Source organism: Myxocyprinus asiaticus, chromosome 35, assembly GCF_019703515.2.
Source record: "Myxocyprinus asiaticus isolate MX2 ecotype Aquarium Trade chromosome 35, UBuf_Myxa_2, whole genome shotgun sequence".
Lineage (NCBI taxonomy): Eukaryota > Metazoa > Chordata > Actinopteri > Cypriniformes > Catostomidae > Myxocyprinus > Myxocyprinus asiaticus.
This window is the reverse complement of record NC_059378.1, coordinates 21320817-21337738: the sequence shown is the minus strand read 5'-3', so window position 1 is coordinate 21337738 and position 16922 is coordinate 21320817. Positions and strand designations below refer to the sequence as shown.

Genomic DNA, 16922 nt, shown 5'->3' with positions numbered 1-16922 from the left:
TATGCATTACCTAGTGTTTAAGCATGACTTAATTTATTAATGTTTGTTAATGCTATTAAATGAAATTATTCTAAGTGATACCAGGTGACATTTTGTTCATGTCGCTGTTTTGGGGTGCTGAAAATTGCACTTCACACTTAGACTTCATGAAAATATTTGAAACTTCTTTAGTACGGATCTCTTGGAGACCACAGTGCTCAATGCTGAACGCTCAACTAAGCGGTACTTTTTCTGCTTTAGGTCTACCGTCTATTATAGATCTGAGCGTCACTGAAGGGCTCTCCGCTAACCGAGTCGAGCTGCGCGTCATGCGTAAAGCACATAGACCGCACAGGGAAACACAGAGTGGAATAAGACCTCTAGATTAGTCTAAATGCAAAGAGATGCACTGTATTTACAGCAAATAAAAGCAAGTTTCTAACGCTTTTTAATACCCTCCAGTGCATTGCTGAATTTGTGTATTAATGGTGTGCGTTTTGCGCAGGCCAGTTTAAGATTATTTTTTTTTTTTTTTTTTTTTTTTTTTTGAGGGATATCAGCGTGCGGAGCACGGATTTTCTTTTTATTAGAGGCAGTGTGCAGGAGTGAGGTAAGGTTGCATATCATGGGTGCTCTAGTGCCATTAATACTAGCGCTTTTCCTGGGCGCTGCGTGGGGATGCCAGCTGCCCCACGACTGGAGACCTCAGACTGAAGCGTGCCGAGCAGAACTAGCGGAGATCATTGTCTTTGCCAAGGTGCTCGCTATCCATAAGGAGTCTTACAGCGTGTACAACTACCTGCCGTGGCAGTACGACACGGATCTGTTCTTTTCCGCGGAGATCGAGCTGCTGTGTGATCAGGCATGGGGCAGCATGCTGGAGGTGCCAGCCGACTCCAGGTTCAATGTCAGCGGACTGGGATATTTCCCCTGCTACTCGTATAGCGTCATGGAGAATAACTCCTACTATTTCTTTCTGAGGTAAGAGTTGGGGTTTGCTCATCTTAACTCTGTCAGAATCATAAATTAGTTCAGACTAGGCTGGAATGCACATCTGTAGGATAAGTCACCATTTGAGTGCAGACTTACTGTATAGCTACATAATGTCAAGATAAGTACTTTTGGCTCATTATGGAATGGCTTAATAAACATAAACAACAAAAAAACATGCATGTGTGCTCTACCATGAGCATGACAGTTCAACATTTATGACTATGGGCACTACCTGCCCTCTTTTTAGCTGAGAACGTAAGCTTTTATTTGCCCTTAGTTAGGTTATATTAATGCATGTTCCACCAGGGATATCCAACAGTGAAAACTGTGCCAAACAACCATGGTTTCCCATATTATGTTCATTTATGACTAATGGAAAGGAGCTAACTTTGTCTACTGTATAATGATGAAGGATATTGCAAATCTTGTCAGACAAAATTAGCTCTGGCTCATGTTTGTTTCTGCATTTAGTGAATTTTTTTGTTTTGTTGAAAAACTCAGATTGGCAGATGAATTTTCAAGGGATGAGTTAGCTAACAGACCAACCACGTAGAAATGCAACCCATAAGGATAGAGACATAATTTATGATGAACTCTTTTCATGATTTTTATTTTATTCACATAAACACACACTTTGTTTAATTTTGTAGCCTAGTCTTGTATCTCTAGACAACCAGACTGTTTTGCTTGTGTTTCCTGCCTAACCCCTCTGGTCCAATCAGTTATACTGAAGGATGTTCAACTCCCTCATGCTGTGCTATATTGTATTCACCATACTCTGCACTTTTCTGGCCAAATCTTTTACTGTGACAGGCAACACTTCACACACTGATTGCAAACCGACTTCCCAGGGCTGACAGTATAGCCTGAAACAATCTTTCTTTTCGAACCAGCTGTAACTAATAGTTAACAGGATTTAACAGAAATACACAGATAGAAAACCTGTAGACATATGAATGTAAATAGTGCAAACATCTTTATGAGGCTGTTGAAACTCTTAAATCTTATCAAGGGGACACTAATAATTATATACCACTATATGGCTCAGCATCTCTTTATAACTGAATGTGGCTGCACTGTAGCATGTTTACAGAGTTTAAATAGGGTTAATGTGACTGGAGGCATAAAAGTTAACAGAGAAAGTGTGTGAAGGCAGCAAACTGATTTCACATTATCCTAAAATTGCATTAAAGTAAGGCAGAATTGACGATGGATCACTGAATTGTTGAAAACTAGATTTAAGTGGTGCTTTGCATGATTTTTATTTTTTACTTTTTATTAAAAATCATGAAGACAATCATTTTTCTTTTCTTGGAATTAACATGCACTGATGCACAATAAGAAAACTGTAAAAATAGTGTACATTTTTTTGTCATGTTAACTGATACACAATTAGTACTGTTGGCATCCTCTTTCAAATGGTTGTACAGGTTAAAGCAAAATCATTGTTGCAAATGCTGCTTAGATTCTCGGACTGTACTGTAGATTGCAGCTTTTCCCAGTCTGTGGAAAAGTTAATGGACAGGTTAATACTCATTCTCCCAGTCTCAGAGACAAAGCAGTTAAAACAGCCCTGGAATTCCGTCTGGCTGACTTAATTACACAGCACATACAGTGTCTAACTGCTTGAGATGACCGGAGGGCAGCAGGTTAAAGGTCCAATTGACTGCGAACAGACTGTTTTGGCATTGCATCAGTGGTTTGGCATTTCAAATTTACAGTTTGTCATTTGTTATCTTAAAGAGTTTTCATCAGAAAAGTCTGTTTAGTGCTAACATGTCAGCACTGACCTCCTCTCTTCATTCCCTTGATCTCTTTATGTACTTGGGTTGTTGAGCTAGTGGAGACACGTTTAGACCCAGCTTCCTTTACCCCACTGTTGTTCCTTTTTCGCATCAGTGAACATCAGTGGCGGCTGCTAGTTTTCAAAAGTGGGGAAGCAATTGTAAAGTGTACTGAGATTTTTATTTTTTTTTTAATCTCCTTTTCTCCCAATTTGGAATGCCCAATTCCCACTATTTAGTAGGTCCTCATGGTGGCACGGTTACTAACCTCAATCCGGGTGGCGGAGGACAAGTCTCAGTTGCCTCCGCTTCTGAGACAGTCAATCTGTGCATCTTATCACGTGGCTTGTCTTGCATGACACCGCAGAGACTCCGCATGTGGAGGCTCATGCTACTTTCCACGATCCACGCACAAATTACCACGTGCCCCATTGAGAGCGAGAACCACTAATCGCGACCACGAGGAGGTTACCTCATGTGACTCTACCCTCCCTAGCAACCGGGACAATTTGGTTGCTTAGGAGACCTGGCTGGAGTCACCAGCACACCCTGGAATCGAACTCGTGACTCCAGGGGTGGTAGTCAGCGTCAATACTCGCTGAGATACCCAGGCCCCAAGTGTACTGAGATTTTTTTTTATTTATTTAGTCTGAAAGACATGATGACATGTTTAGGGTCTCTCTAAACATCGATCTTTGAACATCGATCTTTGCTGTATTAAAATGTAATGGTAAAGGCATGTGCCATAGACTCCTATTGAAGCATGGCTTTATATAGATTATTTGCACTGTTTAGAGGAAGCCATGCAATCGCTACTGCTGTACTTTCAAGTGCATTCCACGCCACACCACACAGATCATGCATCCGAAACCACGTACTCTCACAGTATGTACTGTATTTGATGACGGATCCACTTAACTGCCAGCAAAACAGTACGTTCTTTTAGGTATGCCTGCGAGTAGTATGAATAGATTTTGGACATACTTCATCCGGGTACGTGGGCATTGTCTTGTGACCTGAATATATGACGTAAGAACAACAACCGCGAAAACTATCCACTCAGGTTTTGTTAAACAAGCACCATTTAAGCACAGGGAACAATTAACTGGTATAATGGTATATATAGCACTTACAGTTGAGAAGAGCCATCTGACTCTTGATTCACTGCTGTTCTTTTAAATCTAATGTTTTGAACGTGATATCGCCTCAGCTCCTGAGGGATTATGGGATTGTAAAGTGTCCAGTCAATCAGCACTTCAGAATCTCACTGGAAATAGTCGGTCATCCGGGTACTTCTCGCTTACTGCTTCATGAATACTGTGGATTTGGACATACTACTCCACTGGCATATTGTTTTTGGCATAGGCTACTATATAGTAGGGAAGTATGGATATTCGGACACAGCAAATATCTAGAAAGATTCCTGCAGGGAAACACTAGAATTTCAAAGCATGTTTAAAAATGTTTTCTCTAAATCCCACAGTTAAAGGAATAATTCACACAAATATGAAAATTCTATTATCATATACTCACCCCTCATGTCGCACCACATATGCAGTTGCATCTCTGCACTAGGAGTGTCGCTTCTGTGCAAAATGTGTGGTATAATCATACAATTGTTTAATATATATATATATATAATGTATATATATATATATATATATATATATATACTACTGGTCAAAAGTTTTGAAACACTTACTCATTCTATATTATAATTTGTTTTCACATTTTAGAATAATAGTAAAGTTATTAAAACTATGGAATGACATAAATGGAACTATGGGAATTATGTTGTGACTAAACAAAATCCAAAATAAATCAGAATTGTGTTATATTTTAGCATCTTCAAAGTAGTCACCCTTTGCGTAGAATTTTCAGAAATGTACTCTTGACATTTTCTCAACCAACTTCTTGAGGTATCACCCTGGGATGCTTTTTAAACAGTATTGAAGGAGTTCCCATCTATATGCTGTGCACTTATTGGCTGCTTTTCTTTATTATTTGGTCCAAATCATCAATTTCAAAAACTTTTTTTTATTATTAAATTTTAGATTTATAATGAAATAAATTAATATGGTGGCACAATTATATTTTTGTCTACAAAACTAATTTCAAACATTTAAGCATACGCCTTCAGATCAAAAGATTTTTAAGATCATGGGAAACATTTCGGTCAATTGTTTCAAAACCTTTGACCGGTAGTGTGTGTGTGTGTGTGTGTGTGTGTGTGTGTGTGTGTGTATATATATATATATATATATATATATATATATATATATATACACTATATTGCCAAAAGTATTTGCTCACCCATCCAAATAATTGAATTCAGGTGTTCCAATCACTTCAATGGCCACAGGTGTATAAAATGAAGCACCTAGGCATGCAGACTGCTTCTACAAACATTTGTGAAAGAATGGGCCGCTCTCAGGAGCTCAGTGAATTCCAGCGTGGTACTGTGATAGGATGCCACCTGTACAACAAGTCCAGTCGTGAAATTTCCTCGCTACTAAATATTCCACAGTCAACTGTCAGTGGTATTATAACAAAGTGGATGCGATTGGGAATGACAGCAACTCAGCCACGAAGTGGTAGGCCACGTAAAAATGACAGAGCGGGGTCAGCGGATGCTGAGGCGCATAGTGCACAGAGGTCGCCAACTTTCTGCAGAGTCAATCGCTACAGACCTCCAAAGTTCATGTGGCCTTCAGATTAGCTTAAGAACAGTGCGTAGAGAGCTTCATGGAATGGGTTTCCATGGCCGAGCAGCTGCATCCAAGCCATACATCACCAAGTGCAATGCAAAGCGTCGGATGCAGTGGTGTAAAGCACGCCGCCACTGGACTCTAGAGCAGTGGAGACGCGTTCTCTGGAGTGACAAATCACGCTTCTCCACCTGGCAATCTGATGGACGAGTCTGGGTTTGGCGGTTGCCAGGAGAACGGTACTTGTCTGACTGCATTGTGCCAACTGTGAAGTTTGGTGAGAGGTTTTTTCAGGAGCTGGGCTTGGCCCCTTAGTTCCAGTGAAAGGAACTCTGAATGCTTCAGCATACCAAGAGATTTTGGACAATTCCATGCTCCCAACTTTGTGGGAACAGTTTGGGGATGGCCCCTTCCTGTTCCAACATGACTGCACACCAGTGCACAAAGCAAGGTCCATAAAGACATGGATGAGCGAGTTTGGTGTGGAAGAACTTGACTGGCCTGCACAGAGTCCTGACCTCAACCCAATAGAGCACCTTTGGGATGAATTAGAGCAAAGACTGCGAGCCAGGCCTTCTCGTCCAACATCAGTGTCTGACCTCACAAATGCACTTCTGGAAGAGTGGTCAAAAATTCCCATAAACACACTCCTAAACCTTGTGGAAAGCCCACCCAGAAGAGTTGAAGCTGTTAAAGCTGCAAAGGGTGGGCCGACGTCATATTAAACCCTATGGATTAAGAATGGGATGTCACTTAAGTTCATATGCGTCTAAAGGCAGATGAGCGAATACTTTTGGCAATATAGTGTATATTCATTCTGCATCTTAAACTTGTTTTATGCCTATTTTACAAGATAACACTAGATACTGTATTTTAGTATATAGCCTGTCATCTTCAGTGTTAATTAAGGGGGATCTTATTTTTTCTAATCTTATCAAGGTTATTATTTATAACTGAAACTAAAACTGAAAGTAAATTCCAATATATATATATATATATATATATATATATACAGGTGCATCTCAATAAATTAGAATGTCGTGGAAAAGTTCATTTATTTCAGTAATTCAACTCAAATTGTGAAACTTGTGTATTAAATAAATTCAATGCACACAGACTGAAGTAGTTTAAGTCTTTGGTTCTTTTAATTGTGATGATTTTGGCTCACATTTAACAAAAACCCACCAATTCACTATCTCAAAAAATTAGAATATGGTGACATGCCAATCAGCTAATCAACTCAAAACACCTGCAAAGGTTTCCTGAGCCTTCAAAATGGTCTCTCAGTTTGGTTCACTAGGCTACACAATCATGGGGAAGACTGCTGATCTGACAGTTGTCCAGAAGACAATCATTGACACCCTTCACAAGGAGGGTAAGCCACAAACATTCATTGCCAAAGAAGCTGGCTGTTCACAGAGTGCTGTATCCAAGCATGTTAACAGAAAGTTGAGAGGAAGGAAAAAGTGTGGAAGAAAAAGATGCACAACCAACCGAGAGAACCGCAGCCTTATGAGGATTGTCAAGCAAAATCGATTCAAGAATTTGGGTGAACTTCACAAGGAATGGACTGAGGCTGGGGTCAAGGCATCAAGAGCCACCACACACAGACATGTCAAGGAATTTGGCTACAGTTGTCGTATTCCTCTTGTTAAGCCACTCCTGAACCACAGACAACGTCAGAGGCGTCTTACCTGGGCTAAGGAGAAGAAGAACTGGACTGTTACCCAGTGGTCCAAAGTCCTCTTTTCAGATGAGAGCAAGTTTTGTATTTCATTTGGAAACCAAGGTCCTAGAGTCTGGAGGAAGGGTGGAGAAGCTCATAGCCCAAGTTGCTTGAAGTCCAGTGTTAAGTTTCCACAGTCTGTGATGATTTGGGGTGCAATGTCATCTACTGGTATTGGTCCATTGTGTTTTTTGAAAACCAAAGTCACTGCACCCGTTTACCAAGAAATTTTGGAGCACTTCATGCTTCCTTCTGCTGACCAGCTTTTTAAAGATGCTGATTTCATTTTCCAGCAGGATTTGGCACCTGCCCACACTGCCAAAAGCACCAAAAGTTGGTTAAATGACCATGGTGTTGGTGTGCTTGACTGGCCAGCAAACTCACCAGACCTGAACCCCTGAGAATCCAGAGAGAATCTATGGGGTATTGTCAAGAGGAAAATGAGAAACAAGAGACCAAAAAATGCAGATGAGCTGAAGGCCACTGTCAAAGAAACCTGGGCTTCCATACCACCTCAGCAGTGCCACAAACTGATCACCTCCATGCCACGCCGAATTGAGGCAGTAATTAAAGCAAAAGGAGCCCCTACCAAGTATTGAGTACATATACAGTAAATGAACATACTTTCCAGAAGGCCAACAATTCACTAAAAATGTTTTTTTTATTGGTCTTATGATGTATTCTAATTTTTTGAGATAGTGAATTGGTGGGTTTTTGTTAAATGTGAGCCAAAATCATCACAATTAAAAGAACCAAAGACTTAAACTACTTCAGTCTGTGTGCATTGAATTTATTTAATACACGAGTTTCACAATTTGAGTTGAATTACTGAAATAAATGAACTTTTCCACGACATTCTAATTTATTGAGATGCACCTGTATATATATATATATATATATATATATATATATATATATATATATATATATATATAAATTATAATAAAAAAATAAAAAATAAAACTAGCATGCATTTAGCAAAACTGACTAAAATGAAAACGATCATAAAATATTTTTAATTTTCATTTTTAATACTTTGATTTGTGCATGTTACAAAATCGTTTTTGTTTCTTATAAGGTCTCCATCTGTTGCATCGCAAACATGCCATCTACTGGCCATGAGTTTCATGTGCATGTGCCCACATTCGGTTATGTGCTCAGTGTTTCAAGATTAATGGATTAGTTTGTTTAATCACATCACCTTTTGCTGTTGAAAAAATAAAGGAATTCACTGACCACTTTATTAGAAACACCTGTACACCTACTTATTCATGCGATTATCTAATCAGCCAATTGTGTGTCAGCAGTGCAATGCATAAAATTATGCGGATATGCATCAGGACCTTCAGTTAATGTTCACATTAACTATCAAAATGGGGAAAAATTTGATTTCGGTGATTTCGACCGTGGAATGATTGTTGGTGCCAGACGGGCTGGTCTGAGTATTTCTGTTACTGCTTATCCCTGGGATTCTCATGCACAACAGTCTCTAGAGTTTACTCAGAATGGTGCAAAAAAAAAAAAAAAAACATCCAGTGAGCGGCAGTTCTGTAGATGGAAAGGCCTTGTTTATGAGAGAGTTGAATGGAGAATGGCCAAACTGGTTCGAGCTGACAGAAAGGCTACTGTAACTCGGATAACCACTCTGTACAATTGTATTTAGCAGAATAGCATCTCAGAATGCACAACACGTCAAATCTTGAGGTGGATGGGCTTCAACAGCTGTAGTAGTCCACTCGCCTTAAGGTTCAACATGTTGTGCATTCCGCATAACTGTAGCTGTTGAAATCCCAGGAGATCAGCAACAACTGAAATACTCAAAACAGCCCGTCTGGCACCAACAATCATGTCACTGTCGAAATCACTGAGATCACATTTTTTCACCATTCTGATGGTTGATGTGAACATTAACTGAAGGTCCTGACCCATATATGCATGATTTATGCATTGCAATGCTGCCACACGATTGGCTAATTAGATAATAGCATGAATAAGTAGGTGTACAGGTGATCCTAATAAAGTGGTTAGTGAGTGTATCTCTACACTTGTAAGTCCTTATTGGTTGTTTTTACCATGTTGTATGTCAGCCTAGCTATACACTATCTAGACCTATGTGTAATCTGGACTGGATAGGGAATAGGTTAATTTAAAGAACATTACACAAAGTTGTCCCCTGCCAAGTCATTTGCTCATCTGTATTAACTGAAATAGACATAGAAATACAAATAAAAACTAAAATATATTGATAGACTAAAATGAAAATGAAAATTAATTGAAAAACTAAAACTAAATTAAAACTAACAAACACAGTCAGTAAAATAACTGAAACCAAACTAAATAATAATTTGAAATAAAAAATGAAATAAAAATTACAACTAATTTAAAAACCCCAAACTATAATAACCTTGATCTTAAGAACGTCATGCGCATGTTTAACGCGCATTCAATGATAACATGAGGGCTATGTTTGCCTTTGCCCCTTAACCAATCAAAAGCTTTGATCATGTGTATGCCAAGCTGGCATGGGCTGAATTCGGAATTGCATGCTACCCATACTACTCATACTACTGCCATATGGCAGAAATAGTAAGAGTAGTGTGGTAGTATGCAATTCCGAACTAAGCAATGGTCCTCAGAAGTTACTGCTCTTGAGTGCAGACTAGCGCAGTGAACTTCAATGGGAAGTTTTAAGTTAGCTTTATTCTAATGTATGGCTGGTTAGATTAGTTAAAGTGCACCGTTCATCATTTTAATGAAGTGTATGCCATTGCTTTGTGAATTAGTGAGATAATATGCACAGCCTTTGACGATTTGCCTATACCTGGTTTGCTTTTATGGTCACTTGAACTTTTTGATGTGGATGTGCATGGTTTAGTGGCGTTTTGTGCTGAGATAAAATTATTAGGGATGTTTGTGCATGGTATGTTCAGAGGTTGCACTAAAAAAAAAAATCTTTATCCATCACTCTGACGGACTGAATTGTAAAATTTCCATCATGATCTATTTTAAGCCATCATACTTTTTTTAAATTTAGAAGTACTAGAGCTACATTCAGGGGTATAGCATTATAATGGCTTATACATGAAAGTGGATAGACCAAGCCTATATGATAGATTTTTTTGACCACCCATGCTTGAGCCTGGTGAAACCAATGAGTTCTAGGGGGAAAGTTCTACCTGTCAATCAGCTGCTGCACTGAAACAAATTTTTAGGGGTTCAAGCACTTAGTGCTGAAACCCTATTGTAATTGTTAAGATTTTTATTAGGGGTTCAAGCGCTTAGTGCTGAAACCCTATTGTAATTGTTACGATTTTTAGGGGTTCAAGCGCTTAGCACTGAAACCCTATTGTAATTGTTACAATTTTTATTAGGGGTCCAAGCACCAAAGCTGCGGGAACCCTATTGTATTTGTTCCAATTTTCTTATTATTTTTCTTATTATTATTAGGGGTCAAGCCCCAAAGGGGTGAAAGACCCCTATTTTTTTTTTTTGTTAGTTTTCCTACTATTATTATTATTCTGCTTCTTCTTCTTCCGCTTTTGAGTCTATGGCAGCCCATAGAACCACTTGCGGGAAAGTTATGAAATTTGGCACACAAATAGAGGTCAGTCTGATGTATTACCACAGCAAATTTGGCGTCTCTACCTTAAACCCTCTAGTGCCACCAACTGCCCAAATTTGCACTCACGTTTATGTTAATAACTTTTGAACTGTGAGTCCTTGAAATGAAATTCTTTTTTCCTCTGATTCCTTGGCTCAGGACGATTTGATTGCATGACGTAATTTTCTGTCATTAATATTTTTCCGCCATTTTGAATTTTCTGAAAAAACCTACTTTTTCGAACTCGTCCTAGGCTGTTTGTCCGATTTGCACGAATATTGGCCTGCATCATCTAGAAGCACTTACGACAAAAATTTTTTGACAAACTTTTGATAAACCATACTGATTTCGATTGGCGCTTCAACAAATTTTACGAAGAGCACGCCAAAATGGACATGAGGGTATATCTCCATAACGCTTTAGCATATTCATACCAAACTTATAATTTTTAATAAGAACCATGACTTGAGGGTGCCTGCTCAGTTTCGGAACAGTGCCACCTAGTGGTCACGAGATATGAAAAAAGCACATTTTTGCTTATAATTTCTGAACAGTTTGTCATAAATTCATCAAATTGGTCTCATTAGATTCAGTGGGGTATAGCGAGTCCAACGATATAAAAAATTCCTATGTCGGCCATTTTGGACGTCGGCCATTTTGAATTTAGTCATAAAATGCTGTATTTTACGAATGACTTGGTGTATCGTTACGAAACTCGGTATGTGTCTTTGGCACCATGCTCTGTAGGGACTCAACAAGATTCAGGACAGCGCCACCTTGTGGTCAAAATGTATAATGCTATTTCTAAAAATGCAAATACACTATATTGCCAAAAGTATTCGCTCACCCATCCAAATAATTGAATTCAGGTGTTCCAATCACTTCAATGGCCACAGGTGTATAAAATGAAGCACCTAGGCATGCAGACTGCTTCTACAAACATTTGTGAAAGAATGGGCCGCTCTCAGGAGCTCAGTGAATTCCAGCGTGGTACTGTGATAGGATGCCACCTGTACAACAAGTCCAGTCGTGAAATTTCCTCGCTACTAAATATTCCACAGTCAACTGTCAGTGGTATTATAACAAAGTGGATGCGATTGGGAATGACAGCAACTCAGCCACGAAGTGGTAGGCCACGTAAAAATGACAGAGCGGGGTCAGCGGATGCTGAGGCGCATAGTGCACAGAGGTCGCCAACTTTCTGCAGAGTCAATCGCTACAGACCTCCAAAGTTCATGTGGCCTTCAGATTAGCTTAAGAACAGTGCGTAGAGAGCTTCATGGAATGGGTTTCCATGGCCGAGCAGCTGCATCCAAGCCATACATCACCAAGTGCAATGCAAAGCGTCGGATGCAGTGGTGTAAAGCACGCCGCCACTGGACTCTAGAGCAGTGGAGACGCGTTCTCTGGAGTGACAAATCACGCTTCTCCACCTGGCAATCTGATGGACGAGTCTGGGTTTGGCGGTTGCCAGGAGAACGGTACTTGTCTGACTGCATTGTGCCAACTGTGAAGTTTGGTGAAGTTTTTTCAGGAGCTGGGCTTGGCCCCTTAGTTCCAGTGAAAGGAACTCTGAATGCTTCAGCATACCAAGAGATTTTGGACAATTCCATGCTCCCAACTTTGTGGGAACAGTTTGGGGATGGCCCCTTCCTGTTCCAACATGACTGCACACCAGTGCACAAAGCAAGGTCCATAAAGACATGGATGAGCGAGTTTGGTGTGGAAGAACTTGACTGGCCTGCACAGAGTCCTGACCTCAACCCAATAGAGCACCTTTGGGATGAATTAGAGCAAAGACTGCGAGCCAGGCCTTCTCGTCCAACATCAGTGTCTGACCTCACAAATGCGCTTCTGGAAGAATGGTCAAAAATTCCCATAAACACACTCCTAAACCTTGTGGAAAGCCTTCCCAGAAGAGTTGAAGCTGTTATAGCTGCAAAGGGTGGGCCGACGTCATATTAAACCCTATGGATTAAGAATGGGATGTCACTTAAGTTCATATGCGTCTAAAGGCAGATGAGCGAATACTTTTGGCAATATAGTGTAGCTATTGACTCCTTTTGACTACTGTCATAGACTAGACTGGTCTTGATAAATTCCGTGGTTCATGCCAAGAACAATGATACCAATTATGTCATGATCAAGCAAACTTCCTGTCCGCCATTTTTAAATGTTTTGAAAACCTACTTTTTTGAACTCCTCCTAGACTGCATCATCTAGAGGCACTCACGACAAAAAGTTAAAATTTAGAGTTTATTATTTCAAATGGTGCTTCAACAAATTCGCAGAAGAATGCGCAAAATTGAACTTGAGGCTGTATCTCTGCAACTCTTTGAGGGATTGGGATGAAACTTGGTACGTGTCATCACCATTAGGCCCTGAGGTTACCTGCAGCGCTTTGGCACTCTGACCCCTACTGGTCAGGAGACAGCAAAAATGGCTATTTTGGCTTATAACTCTTGAATGCTTTCCTGCATGAAAACCATCATGCCCAGATACTACCTAAGCAGTTTCAGAACAGTGCCACATACTGGACAAAAATTCTAAGAACTAGCTATTTTTAGTTATTTTTAAAATAAATGGGTTTTTTATGATTGAAAAGTTACTTTTTCTAACTCCTCATACACTGTTCATCGGACTCTAACAAAAAACATGTCACAAAGCTTCTTTTGCTGCTCATGGTCTCGATAATTGGCTTGACCCCGGTATCGCTGCTTGCAGCTATATTTATTACGAGTCCAAGCACCGAAGGTGCAGGAACCCTATTGTATTTGTTCCGATTTTCTTATTATTTTTCTTATTAGGGTTTCAAGTGCTTAATTCCTAAACAAAAACTCAGAACTTCACGAAATTAGGTGAGCACATGCGGCATATGATTCTAAACAAGCATGCAGACTTTAATAGAGATTGGAGCATAGGTGGCATTATGAGCTTTAAAAAGCTTTAAAAACCATGTATTTCCTTAATAAATTGTCAGTATTGGCTGTAAATGGTCTATTCCATCTATGATCTAGGTGGTTACATGCTTGCTAAATAAAACATAATACCTTTTTACGCATGTGCTTAAAGGCCTTAAACCGCTTGAACCCCGTTAATTGCTGCTCGCAGCTATATTTATAATTATTAGGGGTTCAAGCGCTTAGCGCTGAAACCCTATTGTAATTGTTAAGATTTTTATTATTATTATTATTATTATTATTATTATTATTATTCCGCCATAAATCTGATCGGGCAGAGCAAACAATAAGGCCTAGAGACTTGAAACTTGGTCAGATGGTAGTAGTATTGCTCGCTACTCAGAAACAAGGACTCGGCCAAATCAGTCAATAGGGGGCGCTACAGCAATCAAAAACGCAAAACTGCTCATAACTCATAGACCGTTTGTCATAGACTCAAGTGCTTTATACCATTGGAATCATTGGCTCAAACAAAACAAAACGTACATCTCCGATTTCATTTCCGCCAATAAAAATGTTCCGCCATCTTGGATTTTTCATAAAACCTACTTTTGCAAACTAGTCCTAAGTTTCTCGTCCAATCGGGAGCAAACTAGGGCCAAATGATTCTATGGAGTCTTAATATAAAAAGTTATCAAAAAAAGTTTGAACTTTCGACTCGAGCTAGCTACGGTATGCGAAAACATCGGAAGTAGGAGTGGCCAATTTTATGTAAATGGCTATAACTCTTGAAGGAAATGAGATATCTTCACCAAACTTGGCATGCTTATGTAACAGGTCAGTTATAAGCCACATGGTGGCGCTATAATACCAAAAAACATGAAATTGGCTGTAACTATGAAACTGTTAATCCTATTGACTTCAAAATTTGCATACATTGTCTTTGTCTCAGCTGACATCATTGTCTATATGGACAGTCAAGTATATTGAAAAACATGGCCGCCATTGGCCAATCAAATTTCAGCAGCTATTGCACAAGGTTAACAGTGACCGATTGGAACGAAACTTGGTGGACCTATTTGACTCTTGGTCTGAGAGGATTATGCAAAGTTTTTAAAAAAAAATAGGCCACTAGGTGGTTTTGTAGGTGTTAATGGTTGTACATAATGCAGTGTTGTGAAAAAACACAAGTAATATATATCACCTGATAGCTCTTCTCATTCTAAACAACTTTGCCTCAAGAAGCATTGGTGTCTGTCAAACCGTTCAGTAAATATTTCAAATAATGTTAAAAACCTACTTTTGCAAACTAGTCCCAGGTTTTTCACCCGATCGGAACCAAAACAGTGCAGAAATATATTCTGGAGTCTGATTATCAATAATTATCAAAAAAAAAATTTGACTCATGGTCGCTAAGGGGTGCCAAAACGTTCGAAAACCACTTGAACCCCGTTAATTGCTGCTCGCAGCTATATATTTTTGTTTTATTTGCTGATTTAAGCACATGCATACATCAATACATCAGTCGGGCAGATAATTAAGGAACATGGCTTTTTCTACCACTGCTATGCAGATGATTCGCAGCTCTACTTGTTGTTCCAGCCTGACCACCCCACCGTCTCCTCGTATCTCTGCCTGCCTCTCAGAGATCTCAGCCTGGATGAAGGAACGTCACCTTTAGCTCAACCTGGCCAAGACAGAACTCCATGTGATCCCAGCCAATCTGTATGTTGACCACAACCTCACTATTCATTTTGGTTCAACTACACTAACGCCAACCAGGACAGCTCAGAACCTGGGAGTGGTGGGAGATGACCAGTTTACCTTCACTGCCTACATTTCATGAACCGCTCAGTCTTGCAGGTTCGCACTTTAAAGCATCAGAAATATCAGACCTTTCCTCTCTGAATATGCTGCATAGCTCCTGGTCCAAGCTCTGGTCATCTCTGTACTGGACTACTGTAATGCTCTGTTGGCCAGCCTCAGAGCTAGCATGATTAAGCCACTGCAAATGGTCCAGAACGTAGCAGTGCATCTGGTCTTCAATCAGCCAAAGAGGGCTCATGTCACCTCACTCTTGATTTCACACCACTAGTTACCTGTAGCTGCCTGCATCTGATTCAAGGCTTTGAATATGGCCTTCAGGACAGCCTGTGGAACAGCATCTTCCTACTTCAATTCACTCATCCAACTCTATGTCCCACTCGCTCTCTGCGGTCATTGAACAAGCGGCATCTGGTGGTCCTGTCGCATAAAGGCACAATGTCAATTTTTTCGATCATTCACTTTCTCTGTTCCTCTGTGGTGGAATGAGCTTCCAACCTTGACACGATCGTAGAAACCATCTCAACATTCAAGAACCAGCTGAAAACACATTTGTTTAGAGAGCACTTAACCAATTTACACTAAATTCACTTAAAATTTAACTATTTATTTAAAAAATATTTATATATATTGTCTGTCTTCTACGCTAGCTTCTATACTACTCCAGCTACATTGAGAACTTGGCAGTGCGATACTGCAGATATTGTTGACTTTTGTTCAACAAATTGCTTGCTATGCTCCTCTTTTGTAAGTCACTTTGGATAAAAGCGTCTGCTAAATGACTAAAGGTAAATGTAAATGTACATACATGCATGTACAATTTCACAGAACTTTTTCAGTGTGCCTGATATCAACATAAAGTGTCACAGATAAGAAGCACACACATCTTTGAAGCTCAGTTACAGGTACTCCACTAAAATAACTGAGAATTTTGTTGTTAATGTATTGTTTGTGCATATTAGTGACAGTTGCAAAGTAAGTAACCCTGACATGTTGGTTTAAGTGATTGTTTGTGCCCCACCAGAAATAATGAGTCTGAGATATCATTGCACGTATGACTTTCTTTTTTGTTGTGGAACACAAAAGATGTTAAGCAGAATATTCACGGTGTTGTTTTCTATACAGTAAAAATATATGAATGGGGATGAAAGCTGTTGAGGTCAAGAAAGCACCATAAAAGTAATTCATATAGGGAGCTGTAGTTGGGAATATTCACAACAAAGAGAACATTTGAAAAAGAATTTTGGACATTTTGGTCTATTTGGAATATAGCCCACAACTGGCATGTAGTACTTTTGTGTTTTTTTTTTTTTCTTTTTTTCTTTTTGTTGGAGCTTGACAGATGTGGTCTCTATGAACTGTCGTTGGAAAAGAGCAGCTTGGATGTTTTTTACAATTTCTCATTTT

At 39.5% G+C, this 16922-nt stretch overlaps 1 protein-coding gene across 1 annotated transcript in view; it reads left to right on the top strand.

Moving 5' to 3' along the window:
- Positions 1–284: 284 nt before the first annotated feature.
- Positions 285–16922, top strand: part of ccdc3b (coiled-coil domain containing 3b) — a 32695-nt gene continuing 16057 nt past the window's right edge. Inside the window, exon 1 of the mRNA XM_051673075.1 lies at positions 285–960. Coding sequence (XP_051529035.1) covers positions 605–960 — 356 coding nt within the window. The 5' untranslated portion in view covers positions 285–604. The remainder of the gene's footprint in view (positions 961–16922) is intronic.